General features: G+C 42.5%; 4 protein-coding genes across 9 annotated transcripts; 2 read left to right on the top strand and 2 right to left on the bottom strand.

The window, feature by feature from the left end:
• Positions 1–847: 847 nt before the first annotated feature.
• Positions 848–5,032, top strand: LOC101479863 (nuclear autoantigenic sperm protein). The gene is made up of 14 exons (XM_004567143.4): positions 848–1,003; positions 1,132–1,243; positions 1,789–1,869; positions 1,956–2,056; positions 2,139–2,534; positions 2,637–2,728; positions 2,818–2,894; positions 2,988–3,061; positions 3,569–3,757; positions 3,828–3,991; positions 4,363–4,434; positions 4,525–4,602; positions 4,677–4,804; positions 4,887–5,032. Exons 2-14 carry the CDS (start codon positions 1,143–1,145, stop codon positions 4,891–4,893), a joined length of 1,560 nt encoding a protein of 519 aa, XP_004567200.4. The 5' UTR covers positions 848–1,003; positions 1,132–1,142; the 3' UTR covers positions 4,894–5,032.
• Positions 5,033–6,969: 1,937 nt separating this feature from the next.
• On the bottom strand, positions 6,970–19,767 carry gpbp1l1 (GC-rich promoter binding protein 1-like 1). Of its 4 annotated transcripts, none has more exons than XM_004567139.3 (12): positions 19,636–19,767; positions 16,165–17,480; positions 15,678–15,792; positions 12,328–12,457; positions 9,833–10,161; positions 9,535–9,610; positions 9,231–9,427; positions 8,913–9,056; positions 8,537–8,692; positions 7,915–8,039; positions 7,729–7,831; positions 6,970–7,637 (listed from the first exon to the last, which is right to left on the bottom strand). In XM_004567139.3, exons 3-12 carry the CDS (start codon positions 15,735–15,737, stop codon positions 7,467–7,469), a joined length of 1,491 nt encoding a protein of 496 aa, XP_004567196.1. In that variant the 5' UTR covers positions 15,738–15,792; positions 16,165–17,480; positions 19,636–19,767; the 3' UTR covers positions 6,970–7,466. The 4 variants fall into 4 exon arrangements, with proteins under 4 accessions (XP_004567196.1, XP_024661818.1, XP_024661817.1 ...); XM_024806050.2 differs by having other exon boundaries at positions 19,542–19,676; XM_024806049.2 differs by lacking the exon at positions 19,636–19,767 and adding an exon at positions 19,472–19,617.
• A 213-nt stretch (positions 19,768–19,980) lies between these two features.
• On the top strand, positions 19,981–21,335 carry LOC101478278 (transmembrane protein 69). Of its 2 annotated transcripts, none has more exons than XM_004567137.3 (2): positions 19,981–20,274; positions 20,458–21,335. In XM_004567137.3, the coding sequence occupies exons 1-2, from the start codon at positions 20,266–20,268 to the stop codon at positions 21,154–21,156; spliced, it is 708 nt and encodes a 235-aa protein (XP_004567194.1). In that variant the 5' UTR covers positions 19,981–20,265; the 3' UTR covers positions 21,157–21,335. The 2 variants fall into 2 exon arrangements, with proteins under 2 accessions (XP_004567194.1, XP_004567193.1); XM_004567136.3 differs by having other exon boundaries at positions 19,981–20,342.
• Positions 21,336–22,464: 1,129 nt separating this feature from the next.
• ipp (intracisternal A particle-promoted polypeptide) lies at positions 22,465–27,698 on the bottom strand. Of its 2 annotated transcripts, none has more exons than XM_004567138.6 (10): positions 27,608–27,698; positions 26,808–27,221; positions 25,874–26,085; positions 25,498–25,717; positions 25,215–25,370; positions 24,929–25,096; positions 24,691–24,828; positions 24,074–24,196; positions 23,655–23,875; positions 22,465–23,573 (listed from the first exon to the last, which is right to left on the bottom strand). In XM_004567138.6, the coding sequence occupies exons 2-10, from the start codon at positions 27,148–27,150 to the stop codon at positions 23,349–23,351; spliced, it is 1,806 nt and encodes a 601-aa protein (XP_004567195.1). In that variant the 5' UTR covers positions 27,151–27,221; positions 27,608–27,698; the 3' UTR covers positions 22,465–23,348. The 2 variants fall into 2 exon arrangements, with proteins under 2 accessions (XP_004567195.1, XP_076733159.1); XM_076877044.1 differs by lacking the exon at positions 27,608–27,698 and adding an exon at positions 27,428–27,539.
• Between the last annotated feature and the right edge of the window lie 292 nt (positions 27,699–27,990).

Genomic DNA, 27,990 nt, shown 5'->3' with positions numbered 1-27,990 from the left:
TAAAATACCCACACACTCAACCAACAAATGCATTTTCCTTACAAATGTGGCACCACTGATGGGGAAAATAAACAATATTTCCAACAGTACAGGATTTATTGCTAAAAAGCATTGTTACAACAAAGAAATGATCACCTACATTTCTTTACTTTTACTTACATAGTAAAATACTATACCTTTGCAAAATGATCCAATAAATGACTCAATAATGGTACGTTTTATTTCAATCATAGTTTTGGGTTTTTTTTTTTACTGTGATGCCGCTGTCTATTAACTAAGACAAAAAAACATTCACACTAAACAGCAGGTCACAGAAATAACTCTGACCTGATCTAACCATGTAACATTTATGTCACATTTGTGTGGGTAATTTACATATTTGAAGACATTTTCTTCAAAATATCCTATTTATTTAATATTTTGTAATTGTGTTGTTGTTCTTGTTGTTGTTTTAGTGGTGACATTACTAGAAATAAAAAACAAAATGACCAAAGGTTCTTAAAAGTGTTGCAAAACGACCTTAAGATCCCCAGGCAAGCTTTAGGGAACACTTCCTGAAGGTCTCTTAAAGATTAATGGTTGTTGGGACTGTTTCATAGTCAAAGAAGCCCGTGTGTACAATAATAACAGGGCTGCCGGCATCAACGGTACTCATTATAACAGTTTCAATTGTTGTTTTTAGTATTGCACTGGAAGGATTAGCAGTATAATGAATAGGAGTGGTAATACAAGGAGCAGTATAACAATAGCAGCAGAAGTACTTGAGGTAGTAATGCGTGTAACTGTAGCAGCGGTACTTGCAGTCCTCTTGTTAGTACTTTGTACCTTTAAGAATTCTCCCGCGCGGGTCTACAAATAAGGAAAGCGACCGGAAGGAGCAGGGGTATTTCGCGCCAATTTGAAACAACGGAACACAGTCAGTCTGAGCGGCACGAGACACGAGCTGGGACGCGCGCGCCGCCGGGGGTCTTTTTTCTTTTTAAACTGTTCTTTCCCGTCAAAGGTGTGTAGTGGCATCTCTGCTATTTAAACTTAAACGATACAAACTGGTACCAAAGGCCGAGGTACAGTTTGACCTGAGCTGAGAGTCCAGGCAGGGAGCTGAGCTGACCGATTGTTTCTCTCCGTCAGGTGTGGTAAACATGGAGGAGGCCAACAAGCTGATTGGTACCGGCAAGAAGCACTTGGTGATGGGGAAGGTAGTGGAGGCTGTGAGCACCCTGCAGGAGGCCAGCGGCATGCTGTGAGTTACCCTCAAGTCACGCTGGAGTTTCAGTGAGGTTGAACGTGAAATGGTCCCATAAAGTGGCCCTCGTGGTTACTTTTAAAACGCTCACTTGGGCTTCTTAAAACTAAACCGTGTGTTTCACTGTTTACATGATTGAAGAGTTTATAGGTGACAGTGCCTCGTGCAGGCTGATTCTGAGCAGGTGTGCAGATTGGTGCAAATGCAAAACGGCAGCTTTTTTTTTTTTTTTCTCCCCTCTGGTGTTTGAAAATGAACGTGTTTATGCAAATCACAAACTGCCTGCAGCTGTTCTTTGCATGTGAGCAGAAAGCGGTGACATTAGTTTAGCTTAGTGTTTTTCTTAATTTATATATTTCATTTCCATTAGGTTCTGTTTTATTGTTTAAGCTTAAACCTAGTTGGAATAATTACTCGCTAATCCTTTTTATACGCCTAGTTTTTTAACTCCAGGAATCTTTCTAATTTGTTCTGAAGCAGCACGTGAGCAGTAATGGATGCCTGCTTTTCACTCTAAAATAAATGGTAAATTCTTGTTATAGGGCTAAAGAGTTTGGAGACACAGCGGACGAATGTGGCGAGGCTTTCTTCTGGTATGGCAAAGCTCTCCTGGATTTGGCACGGTAGGTTAATCAGGTTTAAACATGAGAAAGTCCAGCTCTTTAAGGTGAGGATGGAGGGGCCGCTCTGACTGCCAGACTTGTTGTAGGATGGAGAACTCGGTCTTGGGTAATGCTCTAGAGGGAGTGTCGGAGGAGGAAGAAGAGAAACCCAAAGACTCCAATGTTGAGAGCACAGACAATGTAGACGGTAAGGGAATAATGTGTTATTTGGCTCGTTACAGTTAATCTAAATGTGCACACATCATTCCCAACTGTTCTGCTGTCAACAGAAAAGACCAGAGACGAGCTGAGGGTGCAGGTGTACGACGCCATGGCGGAGAAGAAAACTGAAGACGGGGAGAAGGTTGAAGGGAAGCAGAGTGAGGATCCACAGGAGAAGACTGAAGGAGCCGAGGCTGGTGACAAAAAGGAAAACACAGAAAAGGTAGAGGGGGAGGCTGAAAAGGACAATAAGAATGATGAAAGCAAATCTGAAAGTAAAGATAAGAAGGAAAAGAGTGGGGAGGAAGTGGATGCAAAGGACGACTCTGAACCTGCTGCTAAGGAGAAGGAGGGGGACTCTGCCGCTGCTAAGAAGGAGAAGACTGCTGCTAAAGAAGAGGAGCCAGCTGAGAAGATGGACTCTGCTGCTGAAGAGGAAGAAGCAGCTGCTGAGGAGGAAGCAGGTGACCTTTGCTCCTCCTGTCCTGATCCTGGCTTGGTAATGGCAGTGTTAGATGCTGAAGCATGCAGAGCAGTGTATCTAAACTCATGACATTTGCTTGTAGATGGCGAGGAAGATGAGGAGGAAGGTGGCGACGATGTAGAAATGGAAGGTGATGCAGAGGAGCAGGGTGAAGGAGATGCCACTGGGGAGAAGGTACTGAACAAACAGCTCGCATGTTAAAAAAGGACTCAGCTGACTGTGTGAATTTTGAATTTCATGTTTTCTGTCTGTTCCTCTTTTAGGACAGTGACGATGAGGAGGTGGGTAACCTGCAGCTGGCCTGGGAGATGTTAGAAGTGGCCAAAGTCATCTACAAAAGGTAAAGGAAACACTTCAGAGCCATGATTTTTATCTTATCATTTTGCACCTGCATTTCAAGCTTGTAACCTTTTCCTCTTTGTTCTTATAAAAGGAAAGAGACGAAGGAGGCTCAGCTAATGGCAGCCCAGGCTCATTTGAAACTGGGTGAAGTTTCTGCAGAATCAGGTCTGAACAAATGTGCAGCTTTGCACATAATCATTGTTTTCTCTTTGATGCAATGAGCTTGAGGCTGTGTTGATGGCTCAGTGTTTGCAGCGGTGCTCAGTTTCTGTCAGGACTAAAAGTCTGTGAGCAGCTTGAGATTTCTTTAGTTCGGATTTGTGTACCTAACACTTGGTTGCAACACAGCTAAAAAGTTGCCATTGTGCTGTTTGCCCACTTGGGGGCAGCCTAAATTAGTTGAACCATAAAATGTCTAAGCTTCAACTTTTTGAAATGCTAGTTTTCTGAGTGGATGCTCACATCCACACCCGGTAGTTACAGAACAGGTTTTTTTCGGTCGCATCACCACTTAAAGATCTTTAGCTGATGAAGTCTGTACTGTTCTCAGTTCATTGCCGTGTCCATGCCTGCTGACCCTGAACAGTGGATGAAACTCTGAGAATGCAGAGTGAGTTTTGTTTGTTTTTTTTAATACATGTCAGGTGTTGATTTGCTGCTTCTCTTTTTCAGGGAACTATCCACAAGCACTGGAGGATTTCCAGGAGTGCCTGAAGCTGCAGGTGAATCACCTGGACTCAGACAGCCGCCTGCTGGCAGAGACTCGCTACCAGCTCGGTGTGACCTATAGCCTGAACACGCAGTACAGCGAGGCCATCGAGTCTCTGAAGAGCTCCATCTCTATCATAAAGAACAGGCTTGGTAAGCATCAGCTCTTGGAGTGAAATTAGCTTCCAGAGAATCATCAATGCAATAATTAATACAATTCCAGACAAGCTGCAGGAGATGCTTGACAAAGCCGAAGGTCCAGAGGCTCTGCCAGAGGAGAGGAAGGAGCTGGAGGAGCTCAAAGCTCTGCTGCCAGAGATCCAGGAGAAGGTGGAGGACGCCACTGAAAGCCTGAAGACAGCGAGCGCGGCTGTGAAGGATGCACTGGTGAGTTTGGCATGGAGTTTGATTTAGCTGGAGGACGGTCATCAGAGCACACTGGTTAAAGTGGTGCTATCCACAAAGCATGATGCCTGAATTGTTTTGGTTTTAGTTGTTAAATGGGATTCATAAAATACATGCTCCATGCTGGTGCTTCAGTGACATGTGAAGTTCAGTGTTTCTATTTGTGTTCTGTTGCTACACGTCTTCACAAGTAAACCACTTGGTGAAAAATATTTGGCAACTCGATCCATCATTAGTCACACCTCCCTCTGTAAGGTCCGGTGAACAGCAGGCTTTCGTGAGATGATCACAGCATAGCCGCCATCATTTTGGCATTTGGCTTCTCTTTGAGCTGCATGTGCAATCTGTTTCAGGATGGAGGCTCCACTTCCTCTGCCTGTGATGGTTCCACTGTAAAGAACAGAGACTCTTCTTCCACTTCAGAGGTCAGTTACAAGTTTTCATGGCACACTTTGTGAAACAAACTTAAGCCCAACAGGATTGTAAAAGAAGTGTGATATTTAACTTCCAAACAGATTAAAAGCACATCCACTTCCAATGGCAACACCTCCACAGCTGCAGTCTCTGACATCTCCCACCTGGTCAGAAAGAAGGTGAGGTTTTTTTAACTTGCATTGATGTGGTGTAGCTATAATGGTGAGCCTCATTTTACTGCTGTGTATTGCAGAGGAAACCAGAGGAGAGTCCGGTGAAGGAGGATGTGAAGAAGGTGAAGCAGGACAACAGTCAGCCAGGCGAAACGCTTCTCACTAATGGAGATGCAGGTGAACACGCCAATGATATGGAAGTCGAAAGGTGAGGTGTCATTTCTGTCTGCTGTGCCGTTTACTACTTACAACCTCGAACTTGTCTGAAATCCCGTCATCCTCTGTTTCAGTAAGTGAAGCTGCACTTTGTCTCCGTTCAAGAAGAGATTCACCAGCATAACAAGCTCTTAACTGTCTCTTACACGTTTGCTGTTGTAAATACACGTTTGTTTGTTTGACATTATACTGTAAAATTCAATAAAGATGGTTGTATAAACCTGTGTTAAACCTTCATTACTGGAGCCATGAAAATGTTTTGTTTTCTGGCAGTTGATGAACTGTCCATAAATGTTTGTACTCACCACATAAGTGGCTCCTTTAGTCATACTGGTTCTACAGCATTCTTCAGTCTGACTTACTGTATTTAACCATGTGGTCTGAAGAGAGGATTCAGTGTGCCATGTGAGAGCAAAAGTGCAGTTTAATCAAGAGAATGCAAGAACCTGGGCCTTAGAGCTGATAGCTGAATACACGAACAGGAAAATTTAGCTGTGCAGTAACTGAAAGCCTGCGCTTAGATAAACAAAGGCTCTGTACCAACCTGATTAATATCACTGGTGTTTTTAATTACTAAAAACTTCTGATGCTATTTATGCTTTACAGCTTCCAATACTTCTCCTGGCTTAGTTCTACGTAGGGTGGCTCAAAATTTCTGCAGTCATAAATTTTTGACAAGACTCCTGACGTCCCTGGCTGAAATGCAGCCCCAAACCATGACACACCCTCCACTGTTTTACAGACGGCTGTAGACACCCACTGCCTTACCTCCCTCCTGGTCTCCTATACAAACTGATAATTTGAATGAAAATGTTCAAAATTAAATTCATCACTCCATAAAATTGTTGCCACTGACTTTTAATCCAGTTCTTATATATTTGTAAAATTTGGCATACCTCATCCTTTTGTTTCCCTCCCTTAAAAATGGCTTCTTGACAGCAACACCTGATCTTGATGAGCATTGTCATGTTTTTGTTGCATTATCTTATGTCTTAAGGACATGACTGTAGATCATGTTCAATGAGAGTTAAAAGCTCATTGAGAATAGTGTATGAAGATGTTCTGACTTGATGCAGCTGATTAGATGGTTTGTAATGATTTGTATAAACCACACGACTGGTCACACTTGGTTGTTTCATTGAACAGCAATGTATAGCAGTCTTTTCTAGCTCTTCCCCCTGTGAGGTAAACAATAACGGGAAGACAGACATATAGAAGACATCTTCATTTGCCAGAGAAGAGGAGGTACACATGCAGCTAATTATAGTAATAGCAATAATCACTATGGCTAATTAAAATGCCTGGGCCCTTTATCGTGCACGCTGGCTCACTGGGACACTGAAATGTGAATGAAAATATGAAGCCATTCTCAGTGTTATATAACCGTGGTGCTTTCCCTGCTAACAAAACAAAGCACTGAAGAAAATAAAAGCTCAAACTGAAGTGTCATAGACATGTAGACATGTCATGTCATAGACATGTAGACATGTCAAAGCTATACATTAGTTCTGAAGGCCAACAAAATCTCAGCATATTATCAGCAACGTTTTGGAAATCATGATGATTAAAGCTGCAGAAGAGAGAAATCTAGAAAAATAAACATCCCTCCTCCTGCAGCTTCCCCCACTCTCTATTCTAATCCCATCTATGTGGGCTGAAAAAACACAATACTTTAAATTTAAATACTGCATTATCCCACCACTTCTTACTTCCTGTGAGAACAACTTTTTTTTCCACGACTCACCGGATCTCAGCCACAAGTCTGTGAATCTCCCGACATGAACTTAAGCCCAGCCCACAGGACGTGCAGGAATCTCGCTCCCTCTCACACTGAATTTACATCTGCTGCAAGGTTATTAATGTTTTTGTTTCAGATGTAGCCACAGACCTGCTGCTCACAATGTGGGTCACAAAAACAAGTCTGCTTACACATTTCATCCCAAAATTAAAGCACAGCCTCTCAAAGCATTACATATGTGGGAAACTGGAACTTTTCTATAACAAAAATGTTTCAGTGTTGCATTTACTGATCTACAGCTGTTGCTACTCTGTCCTTCAAGAAACAACAATCGTCCTACAGGAAATACTGGCATCATTTGGACTCCATCTACAAATAGTCACATGATGTGTGGACTTAAAAACACCACAGTAGCCAGATTCATATTGAAACATATCAGCTTGTCAGGAACCAATTTTTATTAATATCATTAATAATGTGTCATCAGCATCATCAATGAAATGAGTTAGTCTGTTTAAAGCAGAATCAAGTGTGCATTCATTGCCCTTCTTTTCTTGATGAACACTTCAGTTCCACAAAGCGAGGAAGAAAAAGGAAGGGGAGGAGACGGAGGGTTTGTGGGTGTGTGTGTGTGTGGAAAATCGGTCAAAAGAGGGCAGGGACTGCAGTGAAGGAGGAAACGCAGGGAAAACGACGTCTGGCAGAGCAGGAATCTCCCCCTTCACTGGGATATGATTGGTTTTTCCCTTGTGCAAGAACAACAAAAACAAAATCAAAAAAGAAAGATCTTCAGAATGGTGCTCTAAAAAACAAAGATGACAGAGGAAAAGGGGAATTGCTTGCTGGGATGTGGTGTTGGCTGTTGATGTGTTGTTGGTATTTTTTCTTCTTCTTCTTTTTGTTCCATAAAGCCACGTTAGGATTTGATGCAGTCGTCGTCATCAGAGGTCTGGCTGCTGCTACTGGTTTCGGACTCGGAGCCCTCCTCGACGTGTGCCTCCGCCACACTCCTCCAGGGGGTGAAGTGGAGGGTCACACCCCGTGTCCTCGGGAGAACCCCATTCCTTTGAATGCCGTTCCTCTTCAGCTGGTCAAAACACAATCACGTCGTTTAATGTGTGAGACAGACTGAGTTGAGCTAGACGTAAGCAGAGTCAGCGTTTCCTCTGAGAGCTCACCTGTTCAGTTTTAGTCTGGAACTCTCTCAGCTCGTCCTCTGTCAGAGGCAGGAAGTTGTCATCATTTTCTGGGTACTCCTGCCAGCCCATGGCCTTCAGCAACCTAGATAAGCATAGTAATTTTCTGCTTAGCTGTCTGTGTGTTTTGGCCTGTGTGTATATATAAGGCTGTTAGCAGTGTCCTACCTGTGCTCTGCCTCCAGGGAGCTGGACAGGTGTTCGGTGTCTGAGTCACTCAGAGAGTAAGACAGACCATTCTCATGACAGCCTTCCTCGCTGTAGGCTTTGGGCTCTGGGGTGCTGCTTTCACCCTGCAATAATTATTTTCAAGTTTAGCCCCAGCTGTCCTTTATGTGCTGACAAAAAGCTCTTATCCAGCACCATAACATTACATTTCACACATGACTTCTATGTGCAGAGAATGCAGAGGCCATGATCGTGTTCCACATTCAGCAGCACATTCTCTTAAAGTGTATCTATTATGCTAGTCTCTAGCTCTACATTTTGATTGAGGTTTTAAATGATCTACAGTTAGGACCTATGCAGGTCCCCTTCCCTAATAATCCCTTCATGTGATTGGCTGCCCATTGCCTGGCTTCTATAAACAACCCACGAGCTGTGAGGCACACTTCCTCGTATAAGGAACCATGACCATATACGGAATTTCATGCAGCTTGACACAAGCACAGAAGAGACGTAAAAAGAAGAAGCAGTGTGATGAATTTTGCTCTGGCCCTGTGTTTAGCTTAATGGGTCCCTTTTAATACTTTGGGGGGGAAAAAAACTAAATATCCAAACTGCTGCCTACCTCTCCTGATGTTCCTGGGCTGCTGCTTGTTGTCAGCTCTCCAGTGCCTTCGTCCTTCAGAGCTCTCAGGAACTCGCTCTTACGGTCTGGACCGCGACGCATCAACTTCAGCCGTGACGGAGCAATATCTATGGGAGGAGTCGTGCTTGAAGGGTGCTGCAGGTGTGAGCCGCAAATAGTCATGAAGTGACAGAAAAGGAGAAATAAAAGTTACTATTATTCTTTTTGTTACCTGAGACATCAGTGCAAGAGATCTAAACTATCTGTTCAACTGATTTCAAAGCATGGCAACAATGACACATCTGTAGTAATGGCAAAGCAAGACCTTCACAAAACTGCTTGCTTTTTATTGGGGTTGCTTCATCCTTCTTCTCACCTCTTTTGTAGTATTGTGCTGTGGTGCACTGACTGGGGTGCTGGGTTTGGCTGCAGAGACGGGGCTGGTGAAGACTGAATCTCGGCCTGGCATGTGAAGACCAGACTTTGTGATCTCTCTACCACTGGATTTCCACTGGGTGCTCTGGAAAAGAGGACATGAGAGTGTTTAAAAACTCTTTTACTGCAGGCTACCATGCACGCTGGCCAGTGCACCGGTGTTATCTCTATTATGCACATTTGCTTGATAAGCAATTCTTCTCTCGGAAATTGAATCAAGCAAGCCGTTAATTAACTCAAAACATCTCGACAGTCATACTTTGGTAGGGGCCACAGCCGGCTTTGGGACCAGGTTCTTGTAGACGCTGGAGCCTGTGATGGGAGCTTTGCTGCCGTTGGTTGGCAGGGCACCAGCAGTGGCAAACCCTGCAGAGAAGGCTGTGCTGGGATCCTCCTTGGAAATTTTTTTGATAACCAGCATTTTGGACACCATCTGTTTGCCACTCGGTGGATTTTCTGGAACATAATCAAGACAATCAAATTACATCTTAGAGATGATGGTGCAAGGGAAAAAATCTTTTGTCTTTTTGAGCACAGAAATTGAGTCAGGGCGAAAAGCTTACCCCATACTCCAGCGTGGGGAGCGACTGCTCGTGTCTGAGCCCCAGGCTTTCCAGTTGTTTCAGGGTTGAGCGAAGGCTAAAAATAAAAATAAACAGGTGCCTACATTAAATATGTAATCTTTCAAATTTTGTAATTACAACTTATGTTTAAAGGCAATAATCTGAGTACAGACTATGAGGCATAACACTCATAAATCCTCTTCTGCTTCTATTACAAGGCAAATATTGAAAAGGAGAAAATGGTTCCAGTAGTTATCCCACTGTAATGTAACAGGAAAAATGGAGGTCAACTACTCACAAAGTCCTCCTCCACAAACTTCAGCTTGTCGTCCTTGCTGTCCTTGCGTTCCTCGTTGGGGAATTTGTCCGGGTACGAGGTGCCCTTGCGGGGATGGAAGTTACCATTGCGCTGCCGGTGCCCCCCCTGCCTGTCCCTGTCGCCTCCTCCCCGTTTGGGGTGGCGTCCCTGGTGGTGGTGGCTGTCCTGGGAACCCCGCGGAGCTCCATGCCAGCTGGGGGTTTCCTTCCAACATGAGGCCCCTGCCAGCCCACCGTGCCCTCCTTTAGCCACCCCCGAGTCCACTGAGTCATGTCTCAGAAGCAGAGAGGGCTGCTGCCATCCATCACCTCCAGAGAGAGACACATACAGTGGAAATAATGACTGTCTGACAAGCAATACCAATGAAATGTGACTTTGACAGCAAGGGTTTCCTCACAACCTTCACAAATAACATCTGAATGCCTTGAATCTTTAACACTATTTCTCTGTGACAGTAATAACCTCTGATGACTCACACTGTGTGCATGTATTTGGTATAAGCAGAGAATGGAGGGACGGCAAAGAAGAAACGCAGAAACTTTTTCCTGGGTGAAGAAATGATTCACCCAGGAAAACAACATCACAGAAAACTGAGATGAAACAGCTGAATAGGAATGTGAGACTCCACACCATCACTGAGATTCACAGAGAAGGTGAACCATCATTATAAAACTGGCATCACACCACATTTATTCTTAGTTCACACAAACGACTGGATGACAGCAGTAAGAGGGGACTGTACAAAAACAGATTTGCAGGGTGGAGGACACCAAATAACAGCCATATTCTACAGAGAAAGCAGAGAGGTGTGTGCGTGCGTGCGAAGGACGATACGGCACCAGCACCACCCATTTACAGCACTGTTATGACACCACTGGCTTCAACACTATAATCCAAGCACATCATATCATTATCCAAGATGGAGACCCAAACTGGATGCTCTTACATCAGAAGTTTATTTCCTGCTTAGATCTTCAGCTACACAAAATGCAAGACTCCAACTCTAGATCTTAAAAACTGGAACAAAAGAATCTAATTCATCTTTCTTTGAGTCTCCATAAAACCCTAACTGTCGATCACTGAGAACATAAAACAAGTAGTCAACGTCACTATCTTTATAATCGCACCTTAGCAGTTTTGAATACAACCCCCCCCCCCCAAAAAAAAAAAACAATGTAGGTGGCAGCTGACTTAAATCTAAGGATGATTTTAAAGCCTTGACAGACACCTCCACTCCTCCTACATGGGTGTGTCAGCTTAAGAAGTCTGATTAGACTTCTTCTGCAGGCTGTGCTGACAGGTACAAAGTGCACTTGACTGATATCTCCCCCATTTCCTTATTGGTTGTCTTATACTGTCCTACTCACTCTTCATTCACAGCTAGCCGATTTTTTTTTTCTTAAGGGAATGTCCAACATGGCTTCATTCAGCTTTCACCTGACTAGATGTCTAAATCAGAGGGATTCAACCAAGACCCAATTCACCTAAAACTGTCAGACAACAGAAGTCATTACTGCTCATTAGATCATTGTTTTCATTTAACGACTGACCAGTTAAAAAACCCCAATGATAAACAGCCTAGCCAAGTTTTCCACATTCATAGAATTCCTTCAGTCTACTATTGTTATGTTGTAAATTAATATTTACAGATCACAACAGAAAGGCACAAAACTTTCAAATCTAGAATATTTGTAACTAAAAATTAAATCATACATAATTGTCCAGATCTAAAAATAATTTAAATTTCCACCCATTTAAAAAAAAGAAGAAAAAAAAGAAGAAGAAAAAAACGCATTTTTTGTAGAATTTGAGTCATGGCTTTACTGCAAACACTTGGCCACTGGGCAAGACTATACCTTTTAATGAGCCAGTACTGGCCCCCAGGCTTCATGTTTGACACTCCTGAGATTAACATGTACTGTAACTTATTAACAAAAAACTACAACAGTAACACAATGTGTAAAGACCCAGAGGTTGTGTTTTAGCTACAGCTACACAAGATTGTAAGTGAGCTGTTTATACAGTGTGGCAATGCATTTAATTGGAACAGTGTGATATCTGAAAAAGGTATGACTATGTCATGCATTTTTCTCTCTTCAAAGCCATTCCTGAAAGAAAATACATCATATCTGTACAGTACAATATCCTGTTGTTATACTGTTCATTTTTTAAGCGTTTGTATTGTATAACAAACTGCAGAGGACCAGATCAGCCTGGAATCTGATGTGTGCAGAAATGGGAGAAGCATACGTCCCAGTACATTTGCATAAAGTCAGAGGGAAAGCAGAGGAGGAACACAGCAGAGAGTACTCAGGTTAAAATGTGCTGCATGATATGAAAGGCTTTAAACCACCTCTCTGCAACCTTTTTATTCTTACTGAGAAGTTTAAATACAAAAATGAATAGTAGGCTCCATTCACACTTCCCCTCATGCAGTAAAGCCCCCAGATAATAACAACAGGTTGAACTGTTACCTGTCGGAGGACGCAGGGAGCCATTGTTGAAAAAACCATCAGAAGAGTTGTGGCGGCGGCGGCTCACGGCAGTTCTGGCATCTTTGTGGGGTGGGAGATCACCTTGTTTCTCAAGGTTGGCAGCAGGGGACTGGAGGAGGAGAGAAAGAGAACAGTGTTAATCAAAGCTAATACGTAACAATGCCCAGAGAAAGTGGACAATAACGTAACAGGCCACTGCATAACTGTAACTGAAATTAGAGAATTTTTCACTACATTTTCCTACTTTATTTTTGTCCTGGCGAAGAGACTTAGATTAGCTTAATTCCCATCTGTACTTTTTTTTTCTCTCCTTCTCCCTCTAACTATGAGTCAATCTATTCTTGAGGAGCGAAAGTGGAGGAAAAAAAAAAGGAAGACAAAAATGAAACTACATAGAATCGTATAAAACTTTGTCATAAGAAATGTGCAAATGAGAAAACCTAAAAAAATCCAAGCAAACACTGCACACCCAGCTCTTGGTGGTAAATCCTGAAGGTTTAATAATACTGACTAAAAGCACTCCTCTTGATATGAATCATATCCTAGTCATCGGCTGAGGTTCAAAGATCAAATCAGATTGTGTTCTTCAAGCTTCATGGAGGACTTCTCAACTCAGACACACACAAAAAGAAGCTAAGAAAATGTAGCTTCAGCCTGTCTGGCGTATGCTGGCTAATCCCTTGACATAAATGACACCGAGGTGAAGTTGTGTGCAAGGTGGATAATAACTGTCTAGTATCTCGATTTCACAGAGACCAATGAGCTTGGCAACTGATTACACTAAGCTCCAATAAACCGCTCAAACATGTAAACTACATGCTGAAGATGCTGCTTGGTTTTTAGACTTGGGAATTAACCAGCTTATAAATGTTATTCAGTCAGCATTGTTTTCTTGTTGGCCACCACCTACTGCCGAATGGATAACATCACTTGGTTCAACAGTCAGTATTCATATCTCAGACCACCTCTTTAATTCAATGGTTTTGCATGTCCATGACGCTGATACTGTTATCACCGTTACTGCCCTGATACAGGAAAATATTAATTGCGTAGAAGAGGCTCTTACTTGTGCTGTGAAGACACCGAGAGACTAGGGCTGGGCGATATGACCCAAAATTCATATCTCGATATTTTTTAGCTGGATGGAGATATAAGATATATATCTCGATATATATATTTTTTTAAGCCATAAAGTAAGAACAAAAAGAGAGTTCTTAGTCAAAGCTGTGTCCCAGATGTCACACAGGCACTTTTATTAACATACAGCACAGATGTACATGAAAAATTACTCAAAATTAAATTATGAGCATTCATTAAATAATCATGCTCCATAAATAAAAGAAAACAAGGTTGTTTTTGTGCTAAACAAAGAGCTCACAATTGTGCAGTCAAAATGTAAACTAAAAGACGCTGAGCGTAATAACAAAGACAGACAGATTTCACAGCTGCTCTGTTCCCAACTTGTACTGTGTGACTGATAGCCTGGAGTTTGAAATCCGCTTCATAACCACGTCTCTTACAGGTGCCATTTATGGTCCTTATACACACACAGTACGGTAATATTACGTTGATGGACAGTACGTATCACTCCGCGAAGCTCTTCGGTAGCCGTAATGCGCCGACAATCTATCAAGCGGTGCAGCTCCGTAGCTTACCAAAGTCGTACTCAAACATTTGTGACAGATTGCTGAGCGCCGTGTACCACATAAAATCGGTTCGCGGCCATCAAGCACAACCAGAATTCATACATAAGGCGCGCTGTCAACTTTTGAGAGAATGAAAGGATTTTAGGGTTAGCGCTGTTAGCTCGTTAGCATGTTTAGCTCGTTAGCACGTTGACGCCGTCCAGCCCCACGCATGGGGCGATGCGCAGTAACTCGTTAACGGAGATTTGCCGTGTCCGTCTTGTCGCTGCCTGCACGTGAAGCGATGGGGTAGGAGGGGGAGTTGTCTTCAGTGAAGGCGAGGCGGAGTAACGTTGCGTAGAGACAAAAGTGGACGAAAGAGAGGCAAACTTGCGGCTCCACAACTATAATTATAACGTAACATAGACTATATCGATATAAAGGATATTGTCACATCTTATATCTCGTATAAAAAAATATCGATATGTTTTAAAAACTCGATATATCGCCCAGCTCTACGAGAGACCACATCACATATTACTTAATGTGAGATATGACACGGGCTACTTCTATTTACACATCTAACATAACTGTTAGACAGCTGACTAGGCATCAATGTTGACCCGAAAAGGGATTTAAAGTGGCCTTATATGCCAGTCAGCAAAATTCAGGGGTAAAAATTTAATCAGCCTACAAAAAAAAAAAAAAAAAAAAAAAAAATGACAGGCTGAAGAATAGAGTGGTAACAAAACACATTTGGTCATCACAAATTTCACTCAAGCAGCATGTGTTGCTATTCTGAAGACCTAGAACCAGTCCCTCCAGGAATCTGACTCCTCACCAGGACATTAAACATCAAACATGGCAAAAGTTTAAAATAAAATGAGATCAGTGAATGTAGGAGCAACACCTGTGAATCAAGAACATAGGTTTCGGAGTTTTCTATTAACTCTTTACTGACTGACTCTGGATTGATGTCAATGACAGCAGTCACCCCTCGTGGTCATAATGGTTTTATCATTTCCACATCCACAGGTATGCAACAGTCCTACTGGCTTTGAGTGAACTTATTTTTATCATCAGACAGTGAGTGTGAGGCTCGGCACAGACATCCACTGCTACACTACGCTACAATGCACCAACTGCACGTGCACCTTTCGGGCAGACTTCGAGAGGACTTTGAATAAAACTGCCTGAATCTTCAACAGAGCAGAGTCCCCGTTTAATACAGTCATCTTAGGGCCACAGCTCTGGCTATGATCACTGAAGCCCCAAAAACCTATTGTTCTGAACTCAGGTGTGCAAGAGGCAGCCAATCAGGAAAAAAAAAAAAAAAGAAGAGTTGGATTAAAGACAGATTAAAGTTGGATTAAAGACAACATGCTGAAGAAAATTTCTATACATATATAGAGGGAAATGTTAGGATAATAGGTCCTCTTTAAAACCTAATGTGGTACCTTTAGTGGTTACTTGAAGTTGAAAAGGTTTTGATGACCCTCTACTGAACCATGTTCTGACTACACTTTCTGTCCCTAAGCACATTTCATTGCTGAGTGCACACACATGCACTCTCATACTCAGGTGCACAAACACTGTTAAAGGTGTTTGAGCATCAGTGAGAGATACACTTGGAATCTCCGTCTCTCTCTTTCTTTTCTGTTGTGAGCGCATAAAGTACAAACACACACCGATACGTACACCTACCTTGGCAGGCTGGGGTGTGGAGAAGTTAAGCCAGGCAGGGACAAAGTCATGCTGCGCCATTTAGGTCCAGTGTTTCCGGTCAGTGGATCGAGGCATCAAACCTCATGGCCAGGATCTACCAAAAGATTTTTTTTTAAATTCAGTGTGCAACTGAAAGCACAGAAACACGACTCTCTGATGTAGAATTAAATCCCATTTCTCTTTGATTGCATGTCATCCCTTTCATGTGTTTTGTCTAGCATCAGTTATCTAAAGTTAACTGCTTAAAGTTTTTCCACAAGAGAAGCCAAGGAGTCTTATTCTCAGCTGAAAACATGGATGTAAACATCTTGTGCAGAATAATATAGATATTATATTAAATATATAAGTGCTTGGCATGTTTTAATTCAAATAAATAATTAATTCAAATAAAACAAACACACTACACTAGTTAACATCACGCTCATGCATGTTTGTCCTCATCGGCTGGGTGAAACTTTGACATTACCCCAGAGTCTGTGGCTCTGAAGTCCTCTGCCTCCTCTCTCGGTCCGGCTGGGCTCGGTTCCTCCTCAGGCCTGTTGGCACTGATCAGAGTGTGTGCACTGACAGATGGGAGGCAGCACACCAACAACCTCCTCTCCACCTCCGCCAGGACAGCGCAGCCCCTTTCCCCAGAGGCAGATCCCTTCGTCCAGGGTGAAGCACTTGGAGATATGTCAAAAAACTGCAGGAACGATCTGGAATGGCAATCCAGAGAACTGGCCAAACAGGAAGCAGTTTTTGAAGTCCAAAGATAGGAGTCTATGCAGAACAGATTTTCTGTCTTGAACCAGAATCCAGTCAGTTCTAATGCCAGTCTTGTGCAATGAATTCAACTGATTCAAGTCCAAGCAACTTTTTTTCTTCTTTTTTCTCCAGATAGATTGAATTCCTCAATTTATTTGAACCATTTGCTCATAATCTCATGGTAAGACTTGAAACCTGATTAGACTTGATGCTGATTGGCAAAACAAATTGATTGACTAGTGATTTGTCCCAAATGGGAGGAAGAGCCAGGTTATTATTAATATAAAGAAACAGTCTGTGAAAGTCGTCTGCACTGAAGCATGGACAACGGTTTTTGAAGCAGTTCCACTTTGACACCAGGTGCGTGGAGAGAGACAGGTGTTGTCCTGCCACACTGTGTGCCAGTATGTTTTTTGTGTTGACTCACCTTTTACCGAATCATTTTAAGACCTACTCAAACACATTCAGAAAAGAAAAATTAATTGAGAGACAGTCTTTTATTGGCAATGGAGGTCACTGCAAACCACTGCTCACCTCATTAAAATGGTGAAAAGACTGTCTTTGTTTGGAGAAAATAACTCAAAGGTTCAAAGTCACATGACAATGAAGCCAGTGAAGCCCTACGTTACATTGCCGACATAATAAGTTCTCGTTAGTGAAACGGTGAAGATGTTGAATGGTACATCATAATGCTGTTTCTAGCATTATATATTTTACTCCCATCAAATTATTTCAGGTTTTGACTGTAGCAGGAACAGTGTGGACCTCTGGTTTCATAGATATGCAAAATCAAAATTCAAAAGTTGAGATGGCTTTAGCAACAGCCAAACATGTCCAAAAAGAAATCCTCAAGTGATCAACTACTCTTTTTCCTCAGGAGAAAAAAGTGAAAGTTGAAAAGCCGCAACATCCAAAAAAATTGTCAAGTAGGTCTTTCCTTTCCTTTTTGAAAGTGCTTTTCCCCCCTCACACAGGAAGTTTCAGTGGAGATTTCAGATTTTCTTGCTTTATGGTTCACGGGTATTTGCACAGGACCTGCAATAAATTTTAAAAGAAAGAAAAAAAGAGGTTTGCCTTAAAGCTCTGGGGGTCAAAAACACACAAAATACTTAAGAGTTACTTGCCAAATTAACTACACCTTTCACAAAGTGGACCTAGCATGCTTTTCATTGCTACAATAATAGATGTTCATATTAAACTTGGCAAACATTTCAAATAACGAGATCAGGCTGATCTTGCTTTCATAGACGGGTTTTAAACCCATAACAAGGCCATCTCAGGCACACAGCCACACAGTTCTTCTGGCTGTCAGGACAAAAGCCTCATCCATCTGCTGTTCAAACCCTTTGTTTGCAAGGTGAAGAAAATCAGAGATACGCCAGTTTAAAGGAAGGTGATATTAAAAGGGAGAGCAGTTTCACACAAAGGATGACCCAAGGGTTTCACCGAGGCTCAGTGTAAGTCATACAAGTTTTATTTTGATTGTGAATCATGCAAAGCATCTTTGGAAGAGTCCAGGAATAAAAAGTATGGATGTGGAAACAAACATAATAGGTCCAAATTACCTAACAATACAGATTGATATAAGAACCCAGCAGTACATATAACTTTATGAACTTTTGTTCAGCTTGTGTTCAAACTGTTTTTTTTAAACGGTGCACTGTAGAAGTTAATTATTTCAGATGCTAAAATTTTAACTGTAAAACTGGGGTGATCAAATCATTAGAAAACACAGAGCAATAGGTCAATAATGCTGCAAAGTACTACGCCCAAAATAACTATAAGATTGTTTTTCTTCTAAGGCTCCTGAATTAATAAACTTCCCAGACAGAGTAGCTAAACGTAAACGATATTGTATGTCTAGAGCTGCATTACTGCAAACAGCTTCAGTTTGTGTCAGCCATTATCACACTATGAAAAACATTCCGCCCTCACTGATAAACTCCCAAATAACTTCCAATTCAAGAGAAATCAGCTCCAGAAAAAAGGACGCTTCTGACACTCAAAGACGTCTTGAGAGACGCAAGAGAGGAGAAAAAAAAAAAAATCAATCAGGACTCTGTGATCTCAGATCCCTTTCAGGCTGAAAGCTGGCTCTTTTAAAAACAGTGTCGGCTTTTTTTAAGTGAAATATTTATACCAGTATAAAAATAACATGCACGCTATCTTCCTGTGCGCAGACTGCTGCGAATATTAATGGGCCCAATAGTGTCTGTAAATACGGCACGAAACTGAGGTGACAATCCCAAACACCATGTTCGTACATGCACGAAGGCATGGCTCAAAACCCAAACAACAAAAACCCCACAATATATATGCACCCTTGTTTCACTGATTCGGGCTTGATAGCGTGCACCCACTGAACTATTACGTAACAGTTCAACATCAATGAATTTACCACAGGCACGAGGTACAATGTGCAGCGCACACACTTCCTTCACTCTGAAACAACACTCCAATGAATGGCGGCGGCAAAAACACTTCTACCTTTGGAAAACACCCTGCATAACGCCTAAATGCGCTCAACTCACATGTACACAAACACACAAACAGCAGACCCACCTTAACACAGCATACACACACTTCAACTAAATGACTAGCTGAATGTTATGAAGTTAAAAGTTCATCGAAATAATTAAAGACGCTAAGCGGCCAACAAGTACCACACACACAACAGCGCTGTCAGATCTGTCCTAACTCCACTGCTAGCTGACTCTGCCGAGATAACTCAGGTTAACGTTAGCATAGGAATTGTTAGCTAATAGCTAGCGCTATCTAGCCTGTTGGGAAGCCCGAGAAAATTGGTTGGTATTTGAAAGGAATTAGCAAGGCTAGAGGGTTTAGTCCAGTAAACACGGATTTAATACGCCTGCGGTAACTAGAACTGACTATTTAAGCAGTTGTCACGGACATACAATAGAGGTAAACAGACCTTGCTTCGTTGGAACAACACAGTTTCAAAATGGCTACCTTAGCAGCGGCAGCACACATTCATTAGCTTGCTAAGTGCTAGCGAGCTAACTTACAGTCTTTCCTACGATACCTTCCAATAAACAGGATAGTCGTAGATGTATGTTGATTCAAATATACACTCACTCTGCAGAGACCAGTGACACTGCACTTTTTTGCAAATATAAACTGCTTTAATCGCAGGACTATCGATGTTTGTTTGGGTTTTCGGTGATCTTACCACTGGCGCTGGCACAGGGGGATTCGAACAGCCTCAACTGTGCTCCATTCACGATCTGTCGTGATTATGCAACTCACTGGGAGTCTAACGAGTTTTTCATCTCAGCAGGCTAAACAGTGCGGCTTCGATGTAATTGTTATAAACTCCGATAAATAAAATATACAAATGTCTAAAGATGCAACATTATGTTTCTTTGTTATTTTTCTAAATATTCAAAGAAAACGGCGATAATAGTAAACAATGTGGGATTTTGCAACCTTGAACGCAACATAATACCTCCCCGCCAAGGACAGCCAATCCAGTCGATATCAGAGTCAGTCTGGTTCCGCTAAAAATATTAAGAGACAGACATTTAATCGAGCGCCGATATCCTGACGGCAAGCAAACGACCTCTACTTTAGCATATGAAATATGAACTTTCTCACAATTTGTTATATGTTTTTGTGTTTTCGGTGGCCACTGAAAACCGTTCTCTGACTAACATTTATATGATAACGTTTAGGTAACTATAAATCCTGTGGTTTATAGGTTGTTACATTAGCACAGCCTTGTATTACATCAGGTTGAGGTTAATGCTAGCTGCACCAACGTTAGCTCAGGGTGTATCTCGTCACTGAAACTTCAGATTGCATGTGCTGTGTAAGTGTGATTCTTTTTCCACGCCGAATATGATTAGCTTCGTCTCTGGAAGACGTATTTTGTCTGGGGTAAGAATAGTAAAAGTTTTCATTTGATAAATATATCATGCCTACTAACGAATGCAATAATTCTCTAGGTGCCAACAGAATATTCATGATGTTCTGTGATTGTGCATGGTTTCAGGTTCCAGTATGGAGATGTCTTCAGCAAATAAACAGATTACCAAACTACAGCACAAAAACTGTGCTGCTTCACACTCGAGCCTCCTCTGTCTTTATGTCATTCAGACCATCTACCACCAGCAGACTGTTGAACATCAAACCTGTGAGCTGGCACACATCACATCTCTGCCACGAGGATTCCAGAGGCAAATCAGAGAGAAGTGACAGCAAAGAGGGTTTCAGTTTAAGAGCCCTCGCCAAGGCTCCCAAACCAGCTCTGTACCTGGGATTTTCTGGTCTCATCCCCTTTATTTCTGCCCCTTTTCTCATGGCTGCCACACAATCTTTCCACCCTGAAGTGGCATATGCTCAAGTGGTGTACGGAGCTTCTATAGTGTCGTTCCTGGGAGGTGCCCGTTGGGGGTTTGCCATCCCAGCTGGTAGTCCCGCACAGCCAGACTGGATGAATTTGGGTAACAGTGTGGTGCCGTCGCTTCTGGCCTGGCTGGCGTTGCTCTGCAGGGACAACATAGCTGAAGGAGCTCTAGTTGTTGTAATGGGACTGGGCCTGTCACTGCATTACGACCTGACTCTTCTGCCTGGCTACCCTGCCTGGTTCAAAGCCATGCGAACTGTTCTCACTCTGGTTGCCACCTTTTCTCTGGTGGCCACGTTGGTGCTTAAAAAGCTCTGTCCAGAGAAGAAGTTCATAGAGACTTAGAAGTGATTTTAAGAGGATAGTTTGTCTCTTTAACTGCATGAACATAAGAATGGAAAACATCAGGTGAACATCTGCAGACAGTCGTTGTGGTGCTACAGTTGAATGAGCCAATTTTGCTCTTATGTAAATAATATATAATAATTTGAAAATAAATAGCAGTTGTTTCCTGGGTTGCAAAATATCTGGTGAAATTCCCATCTCATGAGGAGTGAGTTAAATACCTAAATATAGCAAAGAACAAACAATGGGCTTAAGAATTCCTTTAACACATGCAGAATCATGCTCTTTGCTGCGCTAAACACAGGGGGAAAATACTCTTCTGGAACATGTGTTTAAACAGATTATTTAAACATCTCTTTTTTTATGGGAAAAGTTGAAATAATAAAAATCGAGCTTCAGGCAGCTTTTAGTCAAAACAGCTGTAGAAATTCATGTGCTTTTGTTTATAGGAGTTCTAACCTGCTGCCTCGGCTGTGTTAAACATTAATTATTTATCGGATTGTTGTTAATTTTAGCTGCTTCTCACCGGTCAGTCACATAAAGGTGTTCATTCTTCTTGCATTTAAAAACTTTAAGGTCACCAGCTACTTTATTAGGTACACCTGTTCTTTAATGTAGATATATACCGGTAATTAGCCAATCACATGGCAGGAATTAATTTAGGCCCGTGAAGTTCAAACTGAGAATCAGAATGGGGAAGAAAGGTAAACGTAGCATGGTTGTTAGTGCCAGACGGACTGATATGAGTAACCGCCAAGGTATCGAGATTTGTGTCTCTAAACGCACAGCATGCCAAACATTGAAGCAGATGCGTTACAAGAGAAGAAGACCACACCGAGTGGCACTCCTGTCAGCTGAAAACAGGAAACTGAAGTTCACATTTAGGTAGAAATGGCTGTCCATTAAACAGACACACTGGAGTTTTTATAGCAGAGTTGGAAGTAAGTGATCCCACATTTACAGTCTCAGTGTTTTGTAAACATCGGCTCCAAATAGATGAGCCACAATCCCAGTGAGACGTCCAGTGTAATTACAGCAAGTGTGACTGCTGTAGTTCGCTTGTTTGCACAATACAGAAGAAAACTTTCCTGCTTCAAACAGCTTTACATCCGTGCAACGAATCTAATAATACTAACATGGTCGTTCACAAATGAACCCAACACACCTACGTACCATCACCTAGGATATCGGGGAGTAATGTCCTCCTGCATGCTGGTGTTTGCACAGAACTATCAGAGGGGATTATTACATTTTAACTACACTGAAAAAGAAGGGAATAAGGTTAAAATGAAATAAAGCATACACATAACTGTTTTGCGATGTTTATTAAGTCTGAAAAGCAGCATTATCAGTGTGGTGTAGTATTGTGTTTTTGCAAAGGTTTAACTGTGCATGATAGAAAGAAGCTGTGCTGTGGCACCACTTCGGTCAGCTTGAAAACAAGAGGAAATGTGATGCTGTACCATAAAGATGCTGAACATATTTCTAAGCGATAGGCTGCACACCTCAACATCAGATAGTACAAATCTGAAATGATAAAGCAGTCTTTACTTGCTCGGAATGAAGTGTAAACAGCGATGGAGAGGCACTAGTAGAAACACATGTACATAAATAATCCAGTGGAATGAAAAGGAGCGCTCTGGCATGCTGTTCGAGTCCACAGAAATTTTTAAACTTAATGCAGCCATAGGTTTTATGTGGTTCTACTGTCAACTAGGCTCAAGGGCTCAGAGTGGTAATGCACCGCCCTCCAAAAATTCTTTAAAAGAAACTAAACAGTGCTTCATCACCCGCCAGCAGTTTTCTTAGTGCCCCACGGGACTTTCAAAAAACCCTCTGTGGTTCATCAAAAATAGAACTTCTATAAAAAATAATTGTCATCACCAAGATAGCTGTGCCTTCAAATATATTGTTCTAACGTTGTGACTGAATTGAAAATAAGGACACAGGAGAGTCATGTAACAGTAAAAAGAACATTTTGGCAGATTTCAGTACTAAATGTGCTTTCATGTTCATATTCATTGATTAATTTAAAAAAAACAAAAAGGAGACATCCATGTATAAATACTATGACAACATATGAAAGGCTGTTTAAACCAAAACACACTTTTCTGTATGTCTCTTAAGGTGCAGCTTTTCTCCAGTTTATGCTGTGTTTGGTGAATGATTCAGGTGCAGGACATTCCCGTCTGTCAGAGCACAGCCAGCCCGCCGTCGCAGCGGCTGGTGATCATGTTGCCGACCTCGGTCCAGGTGTCCAGGTGAGGGTCGTAGATCTCCACGGAATCTACTGTTACGGGTGCGGAGAAGTCTCTGGTGGTTGCTCTTCCTCCAACCGCATACAGCAGCCCGTTTACTGCCGACACCGATACACCGGCGCGTGCCGTAGACATCGCAGCGACCTCCACCCATTTCTCCTGCGGACAGACGTTTGCAGACGTGAGGAGAACGTTGGAGCATCTGTTAAAATTTGTAAACAGATTATTTTGGCTCTTTACCTCCTCTGGGCAGTACTTCTCTACTGTCTCCAAAGCACCAAGAGCCTCGTTCCAGCCGCCCACAGCATATATGCAGTTATTGAGACATGCGACGCCCACGTAGGCCCGTCGAGTGGCCATGACGGGCAGGGCGCTCCATCGACGCGAGATGGGATCATACACCTCTGCTGAGCGCAGCTCCATCCCTTCGTCGCTGATCCCTCCGATCACGTAAATGAAGCCTGGGTAAAAACCATTGCGTTTAGAGCGGACCTCCAGAACTGAGGGTTCAGGTGGTGACGTGCAAAGAGAAATGTGAAAACAGTGCAAGTACTTCTCGTTATATTCTTTCTTCTGCATAACAAATCTGATTAAAGCTTTTACGCCTGATTATACAGATGCATTTATTTTGTTTAAATGTATTAAAGGGACGGACACACCTTGGAACTCACAACAGCCAAAGTAATAGCGGGGAACAGCCATGCTGCCAATGACCTCCCACTTGTTCTCCTCCGGGTCATATCGCTCCATGGTTTTTCCGATTTCAGAGCCAATCCAACCACCTGCAGAAGAACAGGAAAAACACGACTTAAAGTTTGTGCAGAAGAAAGTGTCACCACTTGTCGGTCATCTCACCACTTATTTGGGCAAATATTTTTGAAGCATTCTTTAAATACAATACATTTTTTGCATTCTACTGAGATTTACAAATCACTGCATGTTGTTTATGTTTATATTTTACGCAGCATCCCAGATTGTAAGAAAGCCCTTTCTCACTCTGCATTTGCAGACTGCCACATCTCTCTATTATGTTTGTGAGTGAAATTAAATCAGGCACATTTTCTCCTAAATACTCCCATGATGCCCGTTATGATTTAATTACACTTACTAAGCTATTTTATTGTCCTTTCACAATGTGGTATTGCACAACCTCAACTTCTGCAGCAAGAACTCGTGCATTTAAATTTTCACTTTCAGTGTTTTCTATTGTCTTCTAAGTTCTTAGAATTTCTTTAAACCACTAGGTGGTGTGTTCCAGTTCTAGTGTGACCCTTACCGAGTGCATACAGAGCTCCGTGGCAGGGGCAGACACCGACTCCGCATCGAGGGAAAGTCAGAGACGCCACGGCGGCCCACTGTTTCGTAACTGGGTCGTATCTCTCTGTGCAGTCAAAAATCATCGAGTCTTTTTCCCCTAGTAAGGAAAAGAAAAGACCATTTGTTGTCAGATTTCTACTCATTAAAGTTAATTCTCTATTTAAAGCAGAGCAAACTCCCAGCTCTCTCTCCCTCACCTCCCACCACATAGATCATGCCTTCCAGGACTGCGACTCCTAGCCCGCTGCGGGCCTGATGCAGTGACGACACGGTGGTCCAGTACTGGTTGAAGGTGTCAAAGCGTTCCACGCAGCTTAGCGCCCGGCTGTCACTCCAACGGCCGCCCTGCAGCCGAGTGTAGCCTCCTGACATGAGACAAGAAGAAAAGCTCCACCATCAGATCTGCTGCATTGCAAGACTAATTTAAATCTTGGGACCCTTTACTCCACCCCACTTAGACGTAACACAGCAAAGATACTAAACCTATGGCATAGAGGTATTTCCTGGCTTTTCTTCTGGGTCTCATCTTGGCTGGCTGTAGTTGACTGTACATCTTATTTTCTTTGGGGGACTTTGTGACTTCAGTGTATTCTCTCAGCAGAGTCTGCAGTGCCACCCGCAGGCTGAAGTCGGTAATACCTAAAAATGTAAGAAAAAATGAGGCTTTGAATCTCAGGAGTTACTTCAAATTTTCAAACAATGTATTAAACACACGACATTGAAAGTATTAAATGCAACAGGAGGAAGAATGTCACAAGTTTCCTACCTTCTATGTACTTGAACAGCCTCTGTGGGGAAAGCAGAGGGAAGCGGACTGGTTCCAACACCTCTACCACATGTTTTTTCCTCTTTGCCACGTCTTGGAGAACCCACTCCATGGCTGCCGTAAAAACCTGGTACTCATCCTCGATCCTCAGCTCCTCACTTTTTAAAAGTCTCACCAGCTGCTCTTTTGACAGGCCCCTGAACTCATCAGTGACACACACCTAGAGGGGAAGCGGTCGAGAGGGTCGATTTGTGAACGTTCGATGTGGAAACTACAGAAAGAGTTTAAGCAACATAAATGTTGTTGCTGATGGAAATTGATGATACTGTTTCATTTGAACAGAAAATAAAACACAGACTTGGTTTTTTGTGTGTACCTCTAGGAAGTGAACATGGATGTAGTTCTCAGTAAACTCCAGCATGTCCATGCAGGCGATCTGCTCCAGGAACTGAAAGATGCCCACACAGTTGGATGGGTCCATGTGACCCTTAAGAAACTCCCCACAGATGGACACCACCTCATTCAGCTGCAGCATGTCGGCTGCCACCATCAGTTCCTGAACATTCTCCACAGTGACGCTGATCACTCCTAAACAGAAAGAGAGCACATTTCCAACTAGGAAAAAAGAGACTGAGCAAATAAGTGCCTACATTTACATATCACTGTAAAAAATTAGTTATTAAAGAGCCCTGACAGATGGGTAAAAGCAGAAGGAAGGTAAAAAAAAGACATAGAAAACCAAACTGGAAGCCAAATTTAAATGAAATTTAAAATGTAATATAATAAAAGAGCAAAAACTGACATTAAAAAGATAAAAACCCCAAAAGGACCTGTTAGCAGAAATACAATCACCTTTACATTTAAGACATGACTTTGTACAGCTATCTGTAGATCTAACGCTGCAAACTTTCTTGCGAAGGATCAACATTTCTGCTTTGTAACTCAGGGTCATACCCATATGTGTGCTTTACATGTGATCGGTAAAGTCTGTCAATGGACAGAAATCAGGATTGTTATGATGCAGTGTGAAGCCTAGCTGCTGGATTCTGAATCAGCTGCTGAAGAGAGATTGATGTTGGAAAGGAGGCAGGTGTGTTAGTCAGGACCAGAGAGAAGATACACACGAATGAGATTTTCCTAGTCTCCAAACACACTCCCAAATATCTGCTAACAGCCTTAATTAGTTAATTTGCATTTAACAGGTAACACTGCTGTCTTGAAGGGAAAGTATATCTGAGAGATTGGGAATGCTACAAAACAACACAAATATTCAAGAAGTTCAAGACGGGGATATCAGGGCTGATGCAAACCTGTGTATATGAACTCCAGCAAGATTTCAAAGACATCAGTGTCCACTCCAAGGATCTGCACTTCCTCTTTGTCTGCCTCCCTCATCCCACCAGCGAACAAGGCAGAGAAGTAGGGGCTGCTGGCTGCAAGCACTAGCCGGTGCACCTTGAAGACACGGCCGCCGACTTTAAGCCCCACGTCACAGAAGTCGGAGCGGAGGCGCATCTTGTTCATCTGGGCCAGGATGAGTCTGGCGTAGCGATCTGAAGCCAGCACAGCTTGCTCTAAACCCTGGGTTGCCATGGCAGCTGCACCAGGATTACGGCAGCATCCACTGGACGTCGACACAGAGATGGAGGACATGGCAGCGAAGGTACCTCTGCTTTACCATGGAGGCCAGTATCCTCAATCCTCCTCTCCTGTGAGGCTCGGGCCTGAAAAGCACAGCACACAAAACCAAAACACAGAGGCTCAGTGCATTGTTGTGTAACCAGCAACTTCTGATTTATCGGCTACCGGTGAAAGACAAATAAGAGTAAACCTCCCCTTCTTTGTGGTTCCACAGGAAAACATAACGAAGCATTAAAAAAAATAGTCGCCACTCATCCCACTGCTGTTATATGATCTGTAACACACACACCTGCCGGGCATGTTAGCCGTCTGGCAGCTCGCTAGGGTGCTTGTCAGTGATCATAGTCTGCACGACAGTACCAATACTCGACCAGTCCCTTTCCAGACGGAGAATTACTGACGGAAGTACAAAAATAAAAAATAAAAATAAAAAAATGCAGCGTTTATTTTGCATTTACTGGCAACTCACCCTTAAGTTTGCTGATGAGGATGCAGGCAACTTCCGTCAGCCTGCAGGCTGTCAATACGTTTTTCCTGGACCGACTGCATTGGTCTGAATCTCCAGACATAACTAATTGATCCACGAGAGGGGAAAAAATTAATTTCTTTTAATTTGCACCACTGATACCGACAAGTTTTTATCTTTGAGTCAATTTAAATTACACAAATATTTTTCTCTGGTATTTTAGTCTAATTATAATAATTAATTTAAACGTTATTACCAGTTTGCCCCAAATTCAGGTCAGGTTTGTATTAGCACTCACCGCCAGGTGGCAGTGTTGGCTTTGAAGGAGCGGCATGTCCTTGACAATAGGCCATAGCAACCTAACGTAAATTATCACAATATTCCTA

This window comes from Maylandia zebra, linkage group LG18 (assembly GCF_041146795.1).
Source record: "Maylandia zebra isolate NMK-2024a linkage group LG18, Mzebra_GT3a, whole genome shotgun sequence".
NCBI lineage: Eukaryota > Metazoa > Chordata > Actinopteri > Cichliformes > Cichlidae > Maylandia > Maylandia zebra.
The sequence above is the reverse complement of the archived record's forward strand: the minus strand, read 5'-3'. Positions and strand labels throughout refer to the sequence as shown.